Source organism: Corvus moneduloides, chromosome 2 (genome assembly GCF_009650955.1).
Source record: "Corvus moneduloides isolate bCorMon1 chromosome 2, bCorMon1.pri, whole genome shotgun sequence".
NCBI lineage: Eukaryota > Metazoa > Chordata > Aves > Passeriformes > Corvidae > Corvus > Corvus moneduloides.
The window spans coordinates 108,087,688-108,108,583 of record NC_045477.1 but is presented as its reverse complement, the minus strand read 5'-3'; the positions used below and the strand labels follow the sequence as shown (position 1 = coordinate 108,108,583).

Sequence of the window (20,896 nt, the reverse complement as noted above, 5' to 3'; positions counted from 1 at the left end):
CTTTACTTAGTTTTTAGGTCATTACAAATCAATATGGTGTAGTTTCTCTGAGAGTTACTGGACAACATCCAGTTGTATGTAATACACAGTTTAAATAAACAGAAATATAAATTGAGTGTTTTCCTTTTGTGGGCTGCAAGGTAATTTCTCCTAGTAAATTAATTTGGTCTGAGTGAAAAGAGAATAGGTATTTTGAGGTAAATCCCCTGCCTGCAATTACATTTCAGTACTTGAAAATTCAGCAGCTGGCTGATTTTTATCCAAAACATTGTATTATTTGTCAGAGGTGTGTTGGATAGACAGAGACAGACTTCCATTTATCTGTACACAAGTAACTGTTCACACAAAAAGCAACACAGAAAGCTTCCTGACCCTGCACTACCAACAGGTAAGGTGTCCAGGGGTAAGCTGGGCTTCAGTTTCTATCCTTATTCAACATTTTAGCCTTTCTGAGGAGACATTGCTAAGCTACATTGGTAAAGTGCACTGTTTGTGGATGTGTCAGAAGATCACTGGTGTAGAATCACGAGGCAAGTCTTTTCGTAGACAAATGATATTCACACCCTTAGCACTAACTTTAGGACAATTTTTCTTTTCTTCCTCATTGACCTCAGACATCCAGATCAGCAGTGAAGGAGGAGTTATAATTCTCACAGGTGGTTTAAGCGAGGAAGAGAACAAAGTTTGTGGTCCTTGAGCCTTTGAGGAAGTGAAAGATATTCCACTAAGCGAGGCAGAAAAAGACCAATGCCTCCTGTTTTTTCCCATGTGAGGAACTGCAAAAGCACTGGCCTTGTGTTCCACTAGATGCCAGCTCCAAAGTAGCCAAAGACACCACTGATCTAAGCAAAATGAAACTAGTTTCTCCATCTATCCCCATCTGTTTTTCACAAGTATTTGTTTACAAAACTATGCTCATCATGTGGACTCATCACACCTTGTATCCTCAGGAAGACCTACCGTCTGTGGAGTTCCTAGAATTTGTCCGTGTCTTGTCTTATCTTTTCAGTAACACTGAGAAGAGTTGTTGCCTACAGCTCTGGCCTTTGCCTTTGTATGTGCTTTTGCCAGCTATGCCCTGGAGCCAGGCTTTTGTCTCTTTTCAGCAGTGCCTAGTGACCAAAGCTCCAGCCCACATGCAAGGAGCCGTTCCTTAACATTTGGTATAAAATGAGTAACTGAAAATGCTGCATTTTCAGAATATGCTTCATTTCAAGCAATTGAAAAGAAGGAGGGCCACAGCTGCAGCTTTCTGCCGTCCTGATAGTGAAGCTCATTTACACTACCAATAATCTGAACGGACTGAAAGTATGAATCTCATTGAAATTCAGTGAAGGTTGCTAATTGTGAAAAACTACGTTTACAGTAGGGCTTCAGGTAGTTAAGTCTGTTTTAAAGGTCAAGTAAGCTATGCAAGAGAGAAGGCTGGTTTGACGGTGAACACTATGCCCACCAAGGAATGTGAAACAGTTTATTCGCAGTAGTTCCTTTCCCCGAGCTGGTTGTGTGCAGCCACCGAGTGTCCGCACGCATTGTCCCAGCGCAGCCGGCACTGCTCGCTGCCCGCACCCCGCGCCGGGCCGGCCTCGCGCCCCAGGCGCTGCCGCGGAGCCCGGACCGCGCCCGCACCCGCGGGGCCGCCGGGCGGGAGGGGCCGGGGCCGCCGGGGCTGCCGAGCCCGCCTTGCTGAGGGGCGGCGGGGGCCGCTCCCGGGCGGCTCCGCCGGCCGCCGCCGCGCCGGCTTCCCTCAGCTTTTCGCAGCACCTCCCTCGCCGGCCTCCACCCCCGTCCAGTGGCTGTCCCAGCTGCCGCAGCCGCCGGCGCGCCTGCTGTGCCCAGTGCTGAGCGAGCGGCGCGGGGGAGCTGCGGCGCGGGGCAGGAGGGACGGGAGGGGACGGGACAGACGGGATAGGACAAGACGGGACGGGACAGGACAAGACGGGACGGGCGGCCGCCCGGCGCCAGGTGAGCGGCTGCAGGCTCGCGGGAGCAGAGGCGGCCGGAGGCGGGGGGCTCCCGAGGGCGGGAGGGGCCGGCAGCGCGGCGGGCTGCGGGGGTGGGAGTCGCCCTGAGCCGGGTGGAGGTGAGCGACTCTGCGGCGCCGGGCGGCAGAGGTGCGCGGCTCCCTTGGGATGGGTTTTTCCGCCGGCTCTCCCCGGAGGGACGAGCGAGGTTAGGGCGGGGAGGTCCCGCGGTGGCGGGTGGAGGAGCGCAGGTCGGGGAGCTCCGACCTCCGCGGGCAAGTCCGGCGGCTCCCGCTTAGTCACGCAGTGCCCTGGCATTGCGGGTCTCGCCCGGCCGGGGGGAGCGCGGCTGAGCGGGGAGGTCCCGCGGGCGGGGCCGGGCCCGTTGGGACTCGCGCCGGGCCGGTGCGGGGTGAGGCCGCCGCGAGGGGCTGCGGGGAGGGCGGCCGGGCTTCGTCCTGAGCGGCGCCGCGCTGCGCATCAGGTACAGCTCTCGGTGCTGCTGGCGGAAAGCTCTCCTTCAGCTTTCTAGCATTATTTTAGGCGCTTAATTAGTCAACGGCGAGAAACATTTAGTAGCGCGTTTAGATTGGCCTGAAAAGTGAGTGGTTTTGACAGAGGCGTTGGTGGCGTTTGAGTGCGGTTTAGACGAAGAGACAGGGTAGCAGCATCCCGTTGGGACGGTATTGCTAGACTGGATCGGGGTTTGCTCTCACACCCCTTTTTCTGTGGGAACGGGTGCAGAGAATGTATTCAGCTTAAAGGTTTTTCCTGCTTCTTTCGCATACATTCTGCAAGGAAACCTGTATCACTAAAAGTGATGTCTTCAGTCACCTTTTGTGCACAATACTTATTTCGAGACGGGGGTTTGTCTGGGGATTTTTTTGTCATGTCCACTGGCTAAGTGTACTGGAAGCAGCCTTTCTTGACTGACTTTATTTTTGCTTTGCAAATATATAGATTTAGTCATTCATGGGTAGTATTTGTAACAGTACTGAACTCTGTTGCTTTTATTGTGTTATTTTCTTGCATTGATTCATGTAAAAACAGGGAATAAATGTTTGTACACTAGTTCAATGTGTGCTTATCCAGCAAATTAAATGTGTGATTGTGTCTAGTTTTGACTTACATGAAATCCCAGAATTGGTAAGGTTAGGAGGAGCCACAGTGGGTTATCTGGGCCAACCTCCCTACAATCAGAGTAACCCTGAAGGTGTGGTGGAATTGGCTTCAACATGAGCCAAAATAGAGTTTACAACCTCCAGACCTAAGCGTTATCAATCCCAAAGCAAATTAGTTGTGTCTCCAGTTCTGTCACTTTTACTGAAAAAGTAAATCTGGCGTTATGTGCGTCTGCTCAGAACATGTTCCTCCTTTTTGGTTGTATAGGCTAACAGTGTACATCATCACTAGAAGAGAGCTGCACAAGCTGATATTCCTGATCTTAAGCTTTCAGCGTTAAAGGTATTCCCAAGTGGAAAGCATACTTCTGTAACTGTTTCCATGGGGTAAACAAGCAAGATTTGTTCCTCTGCTAGGTGACCAGTAGTGTGTTTGTTGAATTAAACTAAAGAACAAAAAACATGTCTTTGCTTAGGAGGATCTCCAAGTACTTGTCTTCACTGAGGAAGCACACTTATAATTTAATGATGAAGACAAAGCTCTGAAGTGGAATGCTTTGAAAAAAGATGCAGGAAAGAAATTGCACATAAACAGAATTTGCTCAGATATGAATTGGGGCCACAAAATTTTCTGCCTACACTGTAAGATAATATTATGTTACTTCTACTATGGTACCAACTGAACTAGTGTTATTGGTATCTTTATTAATATTACTTTAGTATCTTAAGGTAATTCTATAGATAAAATGGAGTTTGTTAGCATGTTCATTTTTCTTCAGTGCCTTCCAAATTTAATGTTAAACTTCTGTTTCTAATACATCAACACAAATTGGCTCAGATTAGGGCCAGTTGGAGAGAGATGAAGGACTGAATTCCTTTTCTCAAGTTAATTACCCAATATATACAGTTTTTTTGCTGTGAGTGCTTTTAGTCAGGTCTTCCACTAGTAACTGTAGAGTGTTGGCAGATTGAGAAAGTTTGGGAGTTCATGGGGGAATAACTCTTGTTAAATTGGGACAATTCTTAGTTCCTAGCATGTAATATGATCAGTGGCCTTGGCAAATGCAGTTTAGCTTTAAAACTGATCACTACACTTGAGTTTGAAGTTTTATGTTTTCAGTGGAATAATAGATTAGATTATTTGAAGGCCAAAGGGTAGCTCGTGCAAGTAATCTCATAGACGTCAATGTAAGAATTAGCATTAATAAGTCATGTTATTTGGCCTGAAATGTTAGCTTTCTGATAAATGGTAAGTCTACCAGTAGTTTTATATCTAGGTTCAATTAAAAGCTTTGCTCTTTTCCAGATGCAAGGATTTACAGAATATTAATTTGTTGGTAGGTGCTACTCAGCTTGTGAACATGAATAGAGTTGATCATTTCGTTTGTTAGATAGGTGCTCATGATTATGAGGGTCTTACTCTTTCCAGTCATAAATTCCTGGTGGAGTTACAGTTTGGAAAGGATCTATAATTGCTCTATGAAAAAGATAGGCTTGTATAACTATATGGTAATTAATAGGACTCAATTACTTGGGAGTCTTGCATTCCTTTTGTGACAAAATACCTTTGAAATTTATTGTTGTTCAGGATGGACAAAGAGTCTTTTGTAGCTGACATTAAATCAAAGACAAAAAAAGTGGATCTCAAACTCCTCCCTTCATGAGTCACATGGATTTGTCTTCAGCTGTGAGCTGAATATTTTGTATGCCACAGGTACTCAACCTGTGAGTGCTACCTACATCAGCTTCAGGACAGTTTTATTGCAGGTGTTATGCAGTGGAACTAATACAAGATTTTAGAAGTGTATCTGGCAGTTCAAGTCCCCGACTCAGTGTTTTCTGTCTTTCTTTTATTGAGGAGTTCTGTAGCACAGAAATATAAATACTGTTTGACACAACAGCTGCTTTTCAGCTAGTGCCTTATAAAAATGTGATTTTGTTGTTCTGTTCTAGGTCATCTTCTGCTGGCTGCTTAAATACAGTGTTCTTACCAGCTCATAGAAAAAGTATAGTTAGGAACATGATTAGCTTATTTTTGTTTGTTTTAAAAGAAGACTGTAGAGTGTCAGTTATACTAGATGAGACAGTATATAGAAAAGAAATACTTAATAAAGTTCCCCAATCTACTTAAAATACTTCTTCAATCTGTAGAATTTATAGAAAATTACTAGAACTTACCACATTATTTATATTTTCTGAAATTTGCATGAGTACCTCAAGTGATGCCTTAGTTACCAAAAAAGAACAACCTTTCACTATTACTGTCTCTGTCTGGCCCTGTAGCTCACATGCGTGCAGGCACAAACGCACGGCTCGCTTCAGTATAAAGATGGTTGCAAGGAGATGGGAAGGGCCTTTGCATGAGTTCCAGCAGGAGCATTTATTGCCTCTACACTGCCGAAGATTCAGGGGCAAAGATGAGAGAACACTGGCGATCCGGGAGCTTATCCGGGGGTGGGGAAAAGATGGGACTAGGGAAGAGGGACTAATGGGGAAGCTCTGGGGGAGTGGCAAGGGGTAGAGGCTGACAGGCAACCGGGGAATCCAAACTGGGATAGATTAACATAACAGAACAAGCATCCTGGGAGAAGCCTTTCTGGTCACCCTAACATAAAGTGGTTCTTGTGGTACTGGGGACTTGTCTTACTGAGCACACTCTGTCCCTTGTAACGTAGGTTCACCGACCACCACACTTCACAAATTAAGCACTATGTTCTCATTTATGGTGTTCCTTAAAGGAATCATTCAGGAGTTAAGGTCTAAGAGATCCATCAGAAGGTTTGCCAGAGGTTGTCATGTTTGATAATATGTGACATGTTTAGAAATGGTAGAACTAGAAAGACAAGGAGTAATGTGATTATTATAATTATGGAAATGTTATTTTGCACACATAACAAAACTTAGCATCTTTTACTGATGCTTTTAGTGTTCAAAATATTCCTTTAATAAGTCCCTTTCTTTAGAGAAAAAATTACTGTGCCTCTCTGCCTGAATTTATTAGACATCTGGGCATGCATGACTATGAATGCTGCCAAATTCCATGTTTAGGTTCTGAGTTCCCAACAAGACTTTGAATATCTTTGTTTCTTTTGCACCAAATTAATTATGGACATAAGCTGACTGAATGGGTTTCTGATGGGTTTCTTCATGTTTTGAGGTGACTTTGTTCCACCATTACTTATTCATAGCATAGTCCCAATGTTCATATAAGTTGAATTAAAAATGCTTTCTTTTTTTCACCCTCATCAATGTTTCAACAAGTCAGCAATGTGGTGATTGTGGTTTATTTCTGGGAAGGCAAATATTTTTTTTTTTTAATAGAGGTGGTGATGTTGAAAAAAGCCATGTGGAATCTAGTTGTACAACGTAAATTTTTTGAGCTGATACATTTGTGGGGATTGCACACAGGAATGGCTCCGATTTAAATAAACTTTTCTGAAGTTGCTTTCGAGTCATCTACTCACCTGTGTGATGACTTTCAAGTATTTAGAGATGTTTGCTATTGACTAACTTGTTTCAGTTGTAGTAGTCTAATGCAGGCAATGGTACCATTTCCTGTCCCCCTGCAGAGACTTACATTGAACCCTGAGAAGTGCTAAAGGAGGCCCAGAATGCAGTTCTGGCGTAACCCTGTTTCCTCGAATGTCTTAATAGAGGTTCCCTAAGTGTTTACCCCATGTGAAGGCTGAAGTGCCAACATGACTGTATTTCCTTAGGCTGTGTAGGGTAGTGATGACATATTCTTTATCAGAGTTTTAGTGGGACTTTGGAAGATGCTTGCTTTAGTGCATCCATCTTTCCAAACTGATGAGTTTTATTTCTGTGGTACAAACTATTAGTTTTGGTCATTGGGCTGTTGACTGAAAAAGCCTGAGAGACTGTTATAAACCACCCCCACACCCCCTCTTTCAACCAAAAACCACCACCAAATATTGTGCTTCTTAGCTTCCAGAGAAATTTTAAGAGCTCCAAGAGCAGGATCCAAGACACCTGTTAAGTCCATAAAGTGAAGCTTAGGATGAAATCACAGTATAATTTCTTTTCTAAAGTGTTGCTGTTCAAGCCAAGAGAGCTTGAAAAGGAGAGTGGGGAAGAAAAGTGTAAACTGAGCAGAAACAACTATTTGCTTTTTATTTTCCCCCACTTACAGTAAGATGAAACTTTTAGAAGTCTTATTTTTCTGAAAAGTAGGAAAATTGAAAGCATGAGCTGGATGGTCTTCTTTTTTGGTGTGCCTGGTCCTCACCTGACTCCTCACAGTCTGCTTGCATTGTTCACTAATATGAATATTTGAGGTTTATAAAAGTCTTTGTCCTTCCCTCTTTCTCTCTGCATCAAATCAAGTCCTGTAACTGAATACAAAGGCTTTTGAAAACTTTTTGTCTACTTTTTTGTGCTTATATCTCTGTATACCTTTTCTCATGTTCTTATATGGCTCAAGGTGCACGCGTAGTGTTCTTTTAATCTTTTCTGATGTGCCAGCCTTTGTGTGGTCGTCTTCTCTGCAGAACACGTCTTGTTGTTTCCCCCTCCCTTAAACCTATATACGTCCATACCCCAAAGTATTAAGGAAAATGTAAACAGCCTGTCTGTAGTTGAAATAATCAGACTTGTGACAAACAACTACTTTCATTGCATCTCTGCTTGCCATGCTTCATCAGTACTCTGTAAACTCTTTTGAGAGGAAACCTGCTCAGGCATTGTCACTGAAGGGCTTTTTAGTTTGCTCTAGGATTAATAGAGGGTGTGGGCAATACTGTGCTCTTGAGGGAATACATCGTGCAGATAAGGATTTCCTGGATAGTGTAAAACTTTTATAAAAGCTAGAGAAAGGCCTCTTGCTCATCTCCCAGGTGACAATTGGATATGAGGAGGTGAAACATTTCCAGTCTGGATAAGAGGGAACAAAACTTGCTTGTAATTGTCCCCTGCCCTGTTTTTGCACTATATAGGACACAAGTTGCTGTACAAGAGAATTAAGTACCAAAAGTGCAGTATTTTTGGCACTGAGGTCAGTAATGGAGAGCCATCCAATAGCACATTCCATTCCTGAATCCACTTACACAGGTCTGAGTCATTAAGTTGGCACTTTTAGATGAATCTAAGGGGAGATCTGTGAGTTGAACTGAAGGCAGACCTTGGCTTGCACAGCTTGGTATTTGTGAAATAAAATATATTAAAAAGTCTTTCTAATGGCAGTATCCTGCAACAGTTGGAAGGCTAAACAAAAGAATGGATTTCTCAGAGAGTTCATCCTCCTGTTCAGTTCTCATAAGAACTCAATCAACCAGCTATGAGTTTTGTACATGATTGATGTCTGTACCAAAGTGGCTGGTTGCTATCTGTAAGCCAACTTATTAAAAAGTAAAATATTTAATGTCTTTGAAAACAGTGAAGATTTATGTCAGGAGGAAGGTACTTGAACACATTACCATTACAGTCTTAGAAAAAGCTAGTGTTCTACATAAAGTAACTGTATGAACACGGTGACCATAAAGAATACAGTTTTTACAGACATGATTAACACTGGAGAAAATTAATGAAAACCAAATTGTTATCAGACAGTAATAATCCTGTTACTGTATTTTGGAAAAACACATAAAAAAAACCCCCATGGAACAACATTTTAAAATCAATGGTGCTACTTCTGCTGTTAAATCAGTGAATACTGTGTGTGCCAAGATTAACTGTGACACAAGAGCTTCCAACATAAGCGTCCTCCCTATTACATCTAAGTTGCTCCAGCCAAAATTTAAAAATAACATTAAAACTTTACTGCATTTTGGTTCCAGTCTGGAAAATATAAGGAGTTGATGGAAGAAGTCTTCAGCCTTACATTTCTGAAAGGAAAGACATCAAGAAGTTCTCATACCTGGGCAGTATGATGTGTTTCTCTTGCTCTTTTTAGCCTTTTATCACCTGGTATAGACTTGAATAAGGCAGAATATCACAGAACAGCAGCCAGAAGCTTACCATTCATTATTACCCTTCTCCTCAGCAGTAACTTCTATAAATTTGAGAAATATTTTTATTGAAATCCAAAATCTTATTAGGGGATGACTACAGAGGACAGAATGAGACCCAGAGAATACGGATGAAATAAGTGTGGCTTGAACAAAGCAGTTTGAAGTGCAGCAGTAGACGGACAGCATTATTTGAAGTAAATGAATTATTGTTTTGGGCCATGATTTCCAACGTAAGTTTCTGTAATCCACTGTTTATGCATTGGCAGTGAAAACCTGCTCTGCCTAAAACTTTGCATAAAAGAACTAATAGTTTATTAAATGTTAAATACTGCTAGTAAATATGTATTTTCAACAGGAATTGTGAAATTCGTATGTATTTTTCCAAAAGTGATTTAGCAAAATACTTTAGAGAACACAACAGCTGTTTTTATGTTTTGCACTTTCTTCATCTTTAATCCTATGAAAGTATATCTGCTGTAGTACAAGGCAAGCAGTTGCTGAAGGTAAGTCCTAAATGTCTTGATCTATCACCCATGGGTGCACACTTGGAAAGTAGTAAACTAGCATGGCATGAGCTAATTAGTATTAATAATAAGAATACAAACTCCTTTTATACCATTTTCCTGTCTTTGTTTCCACTAACCCCTTTAATTTGCAAAGAATGTGATATTAATGCAGAACTGGAACACGTATAACACAACAGACAAAAAAATTTAGTTTTTCAAAGTATGTTTGTTCATTTAAGAAAATCTCTGTCAATTCTAATTTGACTTTCAAATTAGTAAGATGGTGTGAAATGTTGTGAGACCTGGGTACCAATGCTACAAGGTTGTAATTGGTCAAAATAGAACACTCTTCGTGGAGAGAAAACAAGAGGTAACAGATTTATGCCTGAGCCTTTAATTTCTATTTTCTGAATTTTCTTTTTTTCTGCTGACCATAAAGAAATGTTTTATATTGTCATCTTCTTCAGACACTTAGCTCTTTGTAAATAAAAATGACTTAGTTGTAACTGAGAAATTGAAGACAGCTGGTTGCATCTTTACCTGTAGTCTGTGCATAGAATTCTTTCCCCACATTTGGGCGGCTCAGTAACTGTTGTACTTGATTAGATTTGCTTGATATACAAGTGAAAATTTTTCATCCTACTGCAAAAACTATGCATATTCATGCTGAGATCTCTCAGTCATGCTGTATTCTTCTATTATAAAGAACAATACAAGTGTTCATTTGAGCAAATGAGCAAAATTAAAACCAAATGAAAATAATCCCTTATGCCTAATTCTATAATGTCCACAATTATATATCGCAATTACATTAGTGCTCAGGATCATTAAGAGTAAAGATTTAGGATTCTAATACAGGAAAGAACTTAAATAAATTTAAGAAGAACGTAATGGCCAAATGTTTTGGAATGTATCATATGATCTTCATTTGAATAGATATGGTGAAATTGTGTTTTATATCTTGCTTTTTTTCCTTTAAAAATATACCAAAGCTAGCAGCATCTTTTTCTTTGGTAGTGCTTAAACAACATTGTTGCAAAAAAAAGGAACACAAATGTAATTTTACCTCTCTTAGGTAATTCTCTTTTAATTGCATATTTTATCTGGACATTGGAACAGATCTTGAGCAGTGTAACTGTCCAAAGTCTTGCAAAAAGTCGGTTGAGCTGTGACCATGTCAGTATTTCTCTTTATACATTTACTCAGTTTCCTGCTATCTGGATTTTATTGCTTTGCCTGGGATCATTAATTTTCATTCATAGCTTTGAATAGTTTTGGAGTTCTTGATGTGACTGTGTTCAATCAACAAGAAGCTCTGCCTCTGTCCCTATTTGTCTTTGCCAGGCCCATCTCAGGAAGTGAGATCAATGTCAAAAAAGCCCAGATGAGATAAAAACCTAAATGTACAGAAAGTATTTATTACAGCCTTTTGTTTAAACACTGGACAAATACTAGCAAAGCTCGCTCTGAAGTGCCAGAGTTAGAAGAAGGTCCATTCAAACTCCTCAGGGCTACAAAGTGCTCAGACAGGTCTGGAGTCAGTACCAGGAATTTCTTGGCTCCTGTACTCAAATTTAGACTTTTGTAATGCAGTTTTTATTTCTGGGGGATGGGACACTAACATCATTGTCTAATGAGGTCTGCCAAACAAAATAGAAGGCATGCTTGGTGGTTGAGGAGAAAACCTCTGTCCTAGTCAGCTCATTTCATGTGTATCTGTGTGCAGGACTGAGGCTTAAGGAGAAAACTAAAAGCAGGGAATGTAGGAGCATTCTGAATCAGTATTAGTGACACAAAGCAAGCAGCTTGCCTCATTACTTGCTAGCATTGGTGGCTACACTTGTGGATGCCACTGAGTATTTTTGGGCTCCATCCCATTCACATTTCAACTCTTGGTGTCTAGGTAGTAGAGACAAGGGATGCTGGCAGTTGTGTTTGTTTTGTTGTCTAAATACCTCACTGTGGATAGATGGTTTGGGTACTAAAGAAGAGATTTCCCCATAAAATATAAGAATAGAATGGCAGCTTGGTTTTGCTTGGAAGTAACCTAATTTGAGACTAGAATGGGAAGTGTGAGTAAGCAAAGAAAGGAAACACAGTTTGTGGATAAGCATCTCTTTTAATCCTAGGAAATTATATTGTAGATGAACAGTCTTGAAGTTGTCAGATGTATTTAAGCACAACAGTTTTCATTATCAGGTTCTTAGGATAATTAATGTAATTCTGCTACTCAGTTTGCTGATGGAACAACTTTATTAATACATGGTTTTTAGACATTCTGAGAAGCAAGCTGAGTACAGGTTTGAACATGTTTCCTGGGGATCTTTAGAAAGCTAGCCCACCTTTGACATTTGTTCCCATTTTAAACTTGTTTTTGTTTGGTTTCGATCTGTTCCTGCATAGGATTGTGTATATTAGGTATGACCATTGTTTTAGCATATGATTTATTTTCTGTCAGCTTTTTTATGTTTGTTAGAAGTATTGAACATTGCATAATTCTTGAAAACACTGGCAACAATGTTGCAGTGCTCTTAATTTTTAAAAAGCCTTTGCTTTATGCTTTCTATGTTATGTTGTTATATGTGTATAATTTATTTGCATGTATGTTTAATCAATTTCCAAAGCTTCATTTGCTTAGCAACTTCACTGTTTCTCAGTTTATTCCTGTGGCACTTCTCTTGCAGAGTTCAGCCAATAGTAACCATTGTAAATTAATAAATATTTACATTTGTGTGAATGCTTGCCAAAAAATGGCATTTTAGCCCTAACCTTAAAAAAATGTAAAATTCCTGAAAGAGTTCACCATTTACAGTGCCTGGAAAGAAGGGAATCTACTGCAGCCTGACACAGCGTGAGCAGAAGCACAGTGCAGTTTGTGAGCAGTGTGAGTGCTGACCAGCGTACTTGCACATGCACCCAGCTTGTGATGGAAAAGTTGTGCTGTCAGGCAGAATGCTCTGTTATACCCTAAAGGTGATACATGAAAGGTAGTCAATGTGTAAAGTTTACTGCTGTGCATGTTTCAAGAATCAGCTATAGAATCACTTGCCACTATGTATCTAAACCTTTTTATTTAAGAATTAATGCATGCAACAAGCATCTGAATGTTTCTTTCGGCGTGCAAAATACTCAGATGTACGCTTTTTTGAATAGATCTTAAAAAAATTATTTCATAGAACGATATCTCTTATAATAGAAGACACATCCTTTTTTTCAACGCATTTTCTTTTGTCCTGTTGCTCACATTAGACAACCATCACTAGGAGGAAAGGTAGAAAACCAGGTTTTCATGATACTGTTTGTGAACTTGCTGCCCACAGTGATTTGTGGAATTTATCTTTTTTTTTTTTTTTTTTTTGGTGTAGCTTCTTGCCTTGATAATAGGACGAGGATTGGGAATCAAAATCTTGCTTCTTACTTAGGCATTCACAGTCTTGCTGTTAAAGTGTTACATGAGAGAACATGTGGGTAATGGACTGAAGAGATGCTTTCTTGCATACTTACTGAGATTAATAAAGCTTTTGGATAACCTTTCCATGCTTTCTCTGTCAGCTTTTGGTTGGGTATTTTGTTGTTGTTGTGTGCAAATATTTTGGAGGGGTTTGTTTTTCAAATCTTGAAAGTCTTACTTGTGCAAGGAGCCATGGCCATGCTCTGATGTATTTGTAGTCTTTGGAGAATTAGAGCTTGAATGGGTTTTTTGGTTTTGGGTTTTTTTTTCCTTTCAGCAAACAGCTCTTTCTCTCTTAGTGTCTTGGCAATATACAGAGTATCTGTGCATTTCTCTGCAATATATACCCAATAGTATAACAGGGTTGGGAAGATTTATGCTCACGTTGGAAACATATTTTGTCATGATGTCCACACACCTACACGTTTTCTAGTCGTGGTTTATTTATTTAATTATTTCTTCTAGAATGGTTGTCTGGGGAAAACAGCACTGCTGTGTTGGCAGAATACAGGACATTTTCTTGAGATTCAAGATTGTTCAAGCGGTCCTTTTACTTCAGTTATTCCTGGCTACAGCAAGCAAAGGTAAGAGAATTTTTTCCTCATTTGTCTAGTGTTGGTATTCCAAATAAATAACATTAGTCTTGATGAATAGGACTTTTGAACATATTCAGGACAGGCAAGTTTTGCCTCTTGCAATCAAGAGGAAGAACTGTCAATAACAAGAAATGAAACAGTTGGTGCTTAGCATTTTGGATGCCTTTCATGTTTTCATAAAAAATCATTGGTAGTAACTTCTAGGCTATGCATGAGGAGAGAACCAAGACACAATTTGTAGTAACAAGACAAATTATTTTATTGCTGGGGTTTTTTTTAACTGAAAGTGTTACTATTTTCAGAACATGTTGTTAAATCTTTTACACTCCTCTTGCAAAATCACCATAAGATCCTTTGAGCTTTTTTGGGCATGTGTGAGTGTAGAATATGATCTTGGTTGTGGATCTGAATATGGCTAAGGAAAAGGTAATAAGGTCCAAAACATGTAACAGAAATGATGTATTTGAACTTGGCAGTTTATGCTCTTTATGTAACAGTAAAAAAATAAATCCGTAAGGTTCTTGTACAAATTGGATAGCTAATGTGGTGATGCTTTTCTGTGACATAAAGTAGAATAAAGTGGGGTAAAATAATCTGTGTTTCTTCATGGCTATTCTGTAAACTAATGGTTAGTCTGTCACTGCTCTGGACCTCAGGTGATAAAGATAACAGTGCTCGTCATTCATAAAGTTTCCTTGTATCAGTGGTGTGTAATACCGAACCCACTACATACATTTATCATGTTAGTAATGTGCTTAGAGTATTAAAAAATTGATAGTGCTTTTTGCCATGTACTTAATGGCTAATTTCAGAAGCTGCATTTGTGGCATGTTATCTTAGTCTAGAAGGTCAGAATTTCTTGCAGTTCAGATTTACTGCCTGATTTTTTTAAATTTAAGTATGCCTGCTTCACGACATTGTACAAGCAATGAGATTTCACAGGTTACAAACTAGGCTATTTCTTACTCTAATTCTCCAAATATAGTAATTTTCACAAAATGTTTCTATTGAGGCATGTCTGAGATTCAGGTGATAGACCTGCTACTAAGATGGAGAGGTTTTAATTTCTTGTACATTAAATAGTAAGAAAGACAGAGCTGCTCAGCAGATGGACGGATGTCATAGAAGAGTTTTTCAGGGAAAATTTGATTGTGTCTAAAGTTCTGAGGAAGCAAGCAAAGAGGGATTTCATTTTTCACCTTTGAATCACTTAAAACTCAGTAATCTTCAAGAAAAGCTTAACTGACACAAGAGTGTGTTTATGTTTTCCCCCTATATTATTGGGGGTTTTTGGTTTTAGGGTTTTAGTACTACCAGCACCATTTCTACTCAGTTCTCTCCTCATCTGAGATGCCAAAATATGTTTGTGTTCTCCAAAAAATATGAAGAGAGAAGAACTTCCTGTGTTCTTTCTGATGCTCAGAATGCTGGATAATGTGATGTTGTTTATCCCCAGCTAAACAAATAGAACTGTGAATGAAAAGGATGGATGACGTTGATTTTGAGGAAACAGTTCTTAGCTTCAGATTTTCAAAATACTCAACAGAATCAAGTGACCCACATGCAGAACGTTTAGAGTTTTAAACTTTTTATAAAGAACAGTTACAAGCTGTAGATGGAATACTTGAGTATACAAGAGTCTTTTGACATCATTTCAATGGACTGTAGTGAGCCAAATTTGTCACAGGTGACAAACACTTGCAAGGAAGTTAATGACTATTGTTGTTACTAGTTAAAAGCCAGAGTGTGCAGACACATAAACTTGTGACTATTTTTATTCAAGAGAATACCTGAGTGTAGTAATGCTGATAGAGTGGTTATTTGTAATATAAGGAAAATAACACTGCTGCTTATGTGCTGAGAGAATCTGCTCCTGTAGGTCTAATTCTTAATACCTACGGTTGGCTACCTCTTGTAAAGGTATCAGTTATCATTATCTAAGAATGTTTAGAAAAAAGAAGGAGATTGCTTTTTTTGGTTTATGTTGTCATTCTCAGAAAGTTTATTTTAAACTGTTGGAAGTGTGTGCATACATTTCAGGATTTCTTTTAGGGCTTAAGAGGACATGCTTACTAAGTACATGCTTTTAGTTTTACTGAGGGTAAAACCCCCAGGTTTTGCATCTATTAGAAATAAGTATAGTAAGAAGAAAAAACTCGCGCTTCTGAAAAGGCTTATGTGCCCAAATACAGCAAAAGACATTGAAAACTCAGCCCACGATTACTATTGCATGGCAACTCCTTCGCTCCAAATTGTGGGGTTTTTTGAATTTTTTTTAAAGTTATTATCATTATTTATTTTTTCCTGAGTTTTCTTACTCTGGAGATGTTTGAAGCATTCTTTCCACTGTGCTACCCCTTCTGTGCTGTCGTGATAAAGGTGTGTTCATGGCTACTTTTCTGAATGTATTGTGTAGTCTGGATGCATGGAGACTAATTATAAGACAGAAATGCCACTGTCAGAGCACAGCCAGTTCCAGCTCCTCAGTTCTGTGGTCAAGGGTGGGTTGCAGCCCACAAGCACCATTGCTAGAGATAATAAGTGACAATTAACAGATCTTCCAAAGGCTTTACTGTAATGTCATCTCCTACCTACATTGCATTCACTCACATATCAAGGAGACTTAGTCAAGATAATACTGATAATTAATTTCTAATGTAAGGCTGTACTGCACTCACTTGAAACAGCAAAGTGCATTTTCTGACTATGATTATGATTTCCTTTGTGCTTTTTCAGCATTCTTTGGGTAGATAAACTGTATTAAAATTTCCAACCCTGTCTTGTAACAATTCAGATAGTATTGGTATCTACTTTATTAACTTTGGCATCCCTTTTTGGCACTTTCTTTTTTATGACTGTTTAGAGCAAAGTGGGCCAGCTTTCCAGTTTCCAGAAGTGTAGACCTCTCTATGTAAACACTTTTCTTAGTTTAAATTAATTCTTCAGGCCTTGCGTATTGATCAACAGCAATCTTTTTGGATTATATAAAGCAGACCAGGAGAATTCATCAGCAGATTGATCTCATTTTGTGTAATTTTTGTTGGCTACCTGTCTTATGACTGTTTTCATCTGCAAGTTTATGTTCACTCTGGCTCCCTTGACAATTTTGAAGTGACAATTTCCCTAAAGAACGTAAGAGAATTTAGCAGCCCTTTAATTCACTGTTGGCACATCAACACTGATTTAATGCTTAACATGAAATCAAGCCTCTCTCAGAATTTGTTCATTTCCAAAACCAAGTCTGATGATGAGACTTCAAGTTTTGATTAGTATTTTTGCTCAGGAGTGGAATTCTAGTCTGTCAATTTGGATAGTTAACAGTGACTTCAAGTTTTGAAGCTGTGTCAGGAAACTGCCTTTACCAGTCAATTTGGCCATCTCTGCACGTTCAAGATTGCTTAGAGGAATTTTGGAGGCAATATGAGTCATGCAAAGATACTTCTGACATACACTGTCTGAGGAACAGCTGCTGCATCAAGTCTTCCAAAACCTTCAGCAAAATTTCTGCTCAATAATGAAAGACTTGAGCAATTTTTTTAATTTGGGAAGACTGTGTCACCAGTGTTGGCATGTTATTAGATGGCTGTTTCCTTTATAAAAGCAGTTTCCTTATGATCTGTCCATGCTGTAAGGTGGTAGATCTATTTTAGTTTTAGTTAAAAAGGTAGGTACATTTGAGTCTGTATCTAAAAATCTCATCTTCTATGACACTTTCCCCTCCCATCCAGTCTTCCTCATCCAGCTTTTAAGTAATTTTAAAAATTAGTTTTCCATGCTGAAGTGTTCTTAGCTGAGTATCCCAGATTTTGCTTTCAGACTCTGACAAGTGGCCAAACGGAATGAGTGAATTCATGCTGCAGGGTTAGGCAGGGGAGGTTTGCTGTTGGGTCAAGTACGTCTTTCCTTCTCCATTGCCATTTAAATCCAATCTAAGTATTAACTCACCATTCAAAATCCATTGTCTGTGAGTTAGGATTTTCACCTAATTCAGCCTGTACCCAGGGAGTTTTTTGTTTAGTCTATAGCCTTGCATAGTACTTAACTTCAGGAATGATTCAGGGTTGTGAAAAAAACCTGTGCGTTTCTGCTAGTTAGCATCACAGAGCTATAGGATGCAACAAGAATAGATATCAATGACTTTCCATGAAACTGGATTGATATATTTTGTGTTTCAGACTTTTTCTGGTAGCTTGTACCTATCAAGCTGCACTTGGAAGTTAGGAACTTTCTCATTGTTTTCACGTGTTGCTATTGAAAAAGAAATTTGAGAGCCTGGAGGTCAAGAGACAGAAAAATTGTCGGAGCTGGCCTGATGAAAGCTGGTGCTCTGGTTGCTTGAGAACATCACAGAAGAGCTGGCTGCAATCTTGACAACTAACTAGGACTATGAATGTAACCTACCCTGGAAAAAAAAACCCTGATCCAAGTTGCCTGGAAGTTTGTCTTCTTACAGAGGAGCTAATGGAAAAGGATTTTTTCCTATGTTGGCTGATCATTTTCTGCTTGTCTGACCCCTGACCAATCATCATTAATCCCACAAGTCCTCTGGAGCATACATAAAAGCTCTGCATAGATGGACAAATAATGACCTCCTTAAAGGTGTCAGTAATGTGTTCTCTTGCACTGGCTGAGCATCTGCCAGCCTGTTTCATTTTTCTGTTGTTCCATTTCAAGTTCCAAAGGAACTTTTTCTTATTTTGGTGCTGATGTGTACACCATAAAGCAAGCAACTATGATAATGATTATGCAAATGGAGTGTGGATATTTCCACAAAATAAGAGCTCCAAAGAGTTTATATCTACAGCCACAAAAGTCTGTCCTTTCCTGTACTGGGACTATGGAGGAAACAAGGCACCTACAAGAACTGAACAGTTATGATCAAGTTTCAGTGTTTGGGGCATTGTCTGGAGCTACTTGTTTTATAGGGAAGGTGCCCTGCTGGAGCTGTTGTTTATGAACAGAGGGGGCTGGTAGCTGATGTGACGGTTGGAGGCCTCAGCAATCACTAAATGATGAGTTTTCAATTTTTGGAGAAGTAAGGAGAGGAGTCAGCAGAACTGTCACCTTGGATTCTGGAAGGGAGACTTTGGCATGTTTAGGGGACTGGTTGACGGAGTCCCTTGGGGAGCAGTCCTGAAGGGCAAAGGAGTCCAGGAAGGCTGCACATTATCCTTCAAGAAGGAGCAGGTCATCCCGTGCTGAAAGATGAGCCAGTGGGGAAGATGACAGCCTGGCTGAACAGAGAGCTTTGGCTGGAACTCAGGAATGAAAGAAGAGATTATGAGCTTTGGAAGAAAGGGCAGGAAACTCGGGAGGACTACAAGGATGTCTTAAGAATAGGCAGGGAGAAAATCAGAAGGGCCAAAACCCAACTAAAATTTAATCTGGCTACTGCCATAAAAGCGAAAAATGTCTCCATAAAAACATTAGCAACAGAAGGGCTAAGGAGAATCTCTAGCCTTTGTTGGCTGAAGGGGGAAACATAGTGACAAAGGATGAGGAAAAGGCTGGTGTACTTCATGTGTTCTTTGCCTCAGTCTCAGAGTACCCAGTGCTCCGAGCTGGAAGACAGGGATGGGGAGCAAAATGAAGCCTCAGTTGTATGAGGTTCAACAAGGCCAAGTGCCAGGTCCTGCACTTGAGTCACGACAACCCCATGCAGCACTAAAGGCTTGCAGAAGAGTGGCTGGAAAGGATCTGGAGGTGTTGATCAACAGCTGCTGAACATGAGCCAATGTTTGCCCGGGTGGCCAAGAAGCCAATGGCATCCTGGCCTGGATCAGCAGCAGTGCGGCCAGCAGGACCAGGGCAGTGATTGTCCCCCTATACTGGGCACTGGTGAGGCCACATCTCAAATCCTGTGTTCAGTTATGGGCCCCTCATTTCAAGAAAGAGATTGAGGTGCTGGAGCAAGACCAGAGAAGGGCAATGAAGCTGATGAAGAGTCTGGAGCACAAGTCCTGTGAGGAGCAGCTGAGGGACCTGGGATTGTTTAGCCTGGAGAAAAGAAGGCTCATGGGAGACCCTATTGCTCTCTCCCTTAAGGGAGGTTGTACCAAAATAGGGGTCAGTCCCTTCTCCTAAGTAACCAGTGACAGGACAAGAAGAAATGGCCTCAAGTTGCATCAGAGAAGGTTTAGATTGGATACTAGGAAACATTTCTTCGTGGAAAGGGTTGCTAAGCATTGAACTAAGTTGTGGAGAGAAGTGGTTGAGTCTGTCCCTGGAGGTGCCTAAAAGATGTGTAGATGTGGCACTTAGGGACGTGGTTTAGTGGTGGACTTGGCAGTGCGGGGTTTACAGTTGGACTCAATGATCTTGGAGGTCTTTTCCAGCTTAAATGATTCTGTGAGTCTACATGGTCATCCTTGGTCTTGTGCGTAAGTTTTACCTCAGAGTTTTCATGAGCAGCTAGGATTTATTGACTGCCTCCAAATTTGTTACTTCCCCATCACAAAAATAAATCCAAAGGAGTAGGTTACAAGATTGTTTCTTAATGTGTTGTTTTGAAAACTCCTAGGAAAATGCCTAGAAACAGTAGTATATTGAAGAATAACTTTCGTATGAAAGATCTTTTTTAAAACTAAATCATTTTACAAATCACCTTTTCTTTATTTAGATCAGGAGGATTTCCTAGGGCGATACAAAGCTGTCTTTAAGACTGCATGTGAAGATCCGTGGAGTATGTCATCAAGAGTTTCTCTGCGTCCCTTGAGAGAATTCCTTGTCTGTGTGCACCTCAAGCTGTATTCCTCAAATAGTCCGTGGACAGCATATGTATATGTTGAAAAACCTCTTCACACCAATCTGTCTGCAAATAAGTATGATCTTGGACTTACAGGAGATCATGGTAAATTGAAGATATGGTTGTTCAGAAAACAAATAAATACAACTGTAAGACTTCGTAAAAACACTTGGAACCAAATATGTATCCAGTGGAAAAGTGACAATGAGGAGATGAAGGTGTTCATAAATGGAAAACAAGAATCACGCAAGAAACTAAATGGGAAATTTAATTTGCCTGGAAAAGGCCAGTTCTTACTTGGCTGTTCAAAGCTGCGAGGTACATCTGCGTCACCTCACCAGGGAATGACTGGGGAGCTGTACCTGTTCAGAATGTGGGACAAGGCAAATATGACACAATCTAAGGACTGCCAGGATAGCGGTGTTATACGCTGGAGAAAGGAGGATTGGACCTATAATACGACAGTAGAAGAGGATAACTCTTTACAATGTGGTAAGTACCGCTGCATTGCTTTTGAAATAGTAATTCAGTCAAAAGTTGATCTGAG

The 20,896-nt window shown here is 40.3% G+C and overlaps 1 protein-coding gene across 6 annotated transcripts in view; it reads left to right on the top strand.

Annotated features, from left to right (window-relative positions):
* The first annotated feature begins 1,863 nt into the window (after positions 1-1,863).
* ADGRG2 (adhesion G protein-coupled receptor G2) overlaps positions 1,864-20,896 on the top strand; it is a 59,795-nt gene continuing 40,762 nt past the window's right edge. For 3 of the 6 annotated variants that reach the window (XM_032100760.1, XM_032100761.1, XM_032100757.1), the window contains exons 1-3: positions 1,864-1,965; positions 13,474-13,592; positions 20,224-20,841. In XM_032100760.1, the coding sequence (XP_031956651.1) occupies positions 13,475-13,592; positions 20,224-20,841 (736 nt within the window). In that variant the 5' untranslated portion in view covers positions 1,864-1,965; position 13,474. Of the gene's footprint in view, positions 1,966-2,116; positions 2,173-2,362; positions 2,449-13,473; positions 13,593-20,223; positions 20,842-20,896 lie in introns of those variants that run through there. The other 3 variants (XM_032100759.1, XM_032100758.1, XM_032100762.1) reach the window with 3 other exon arrangements.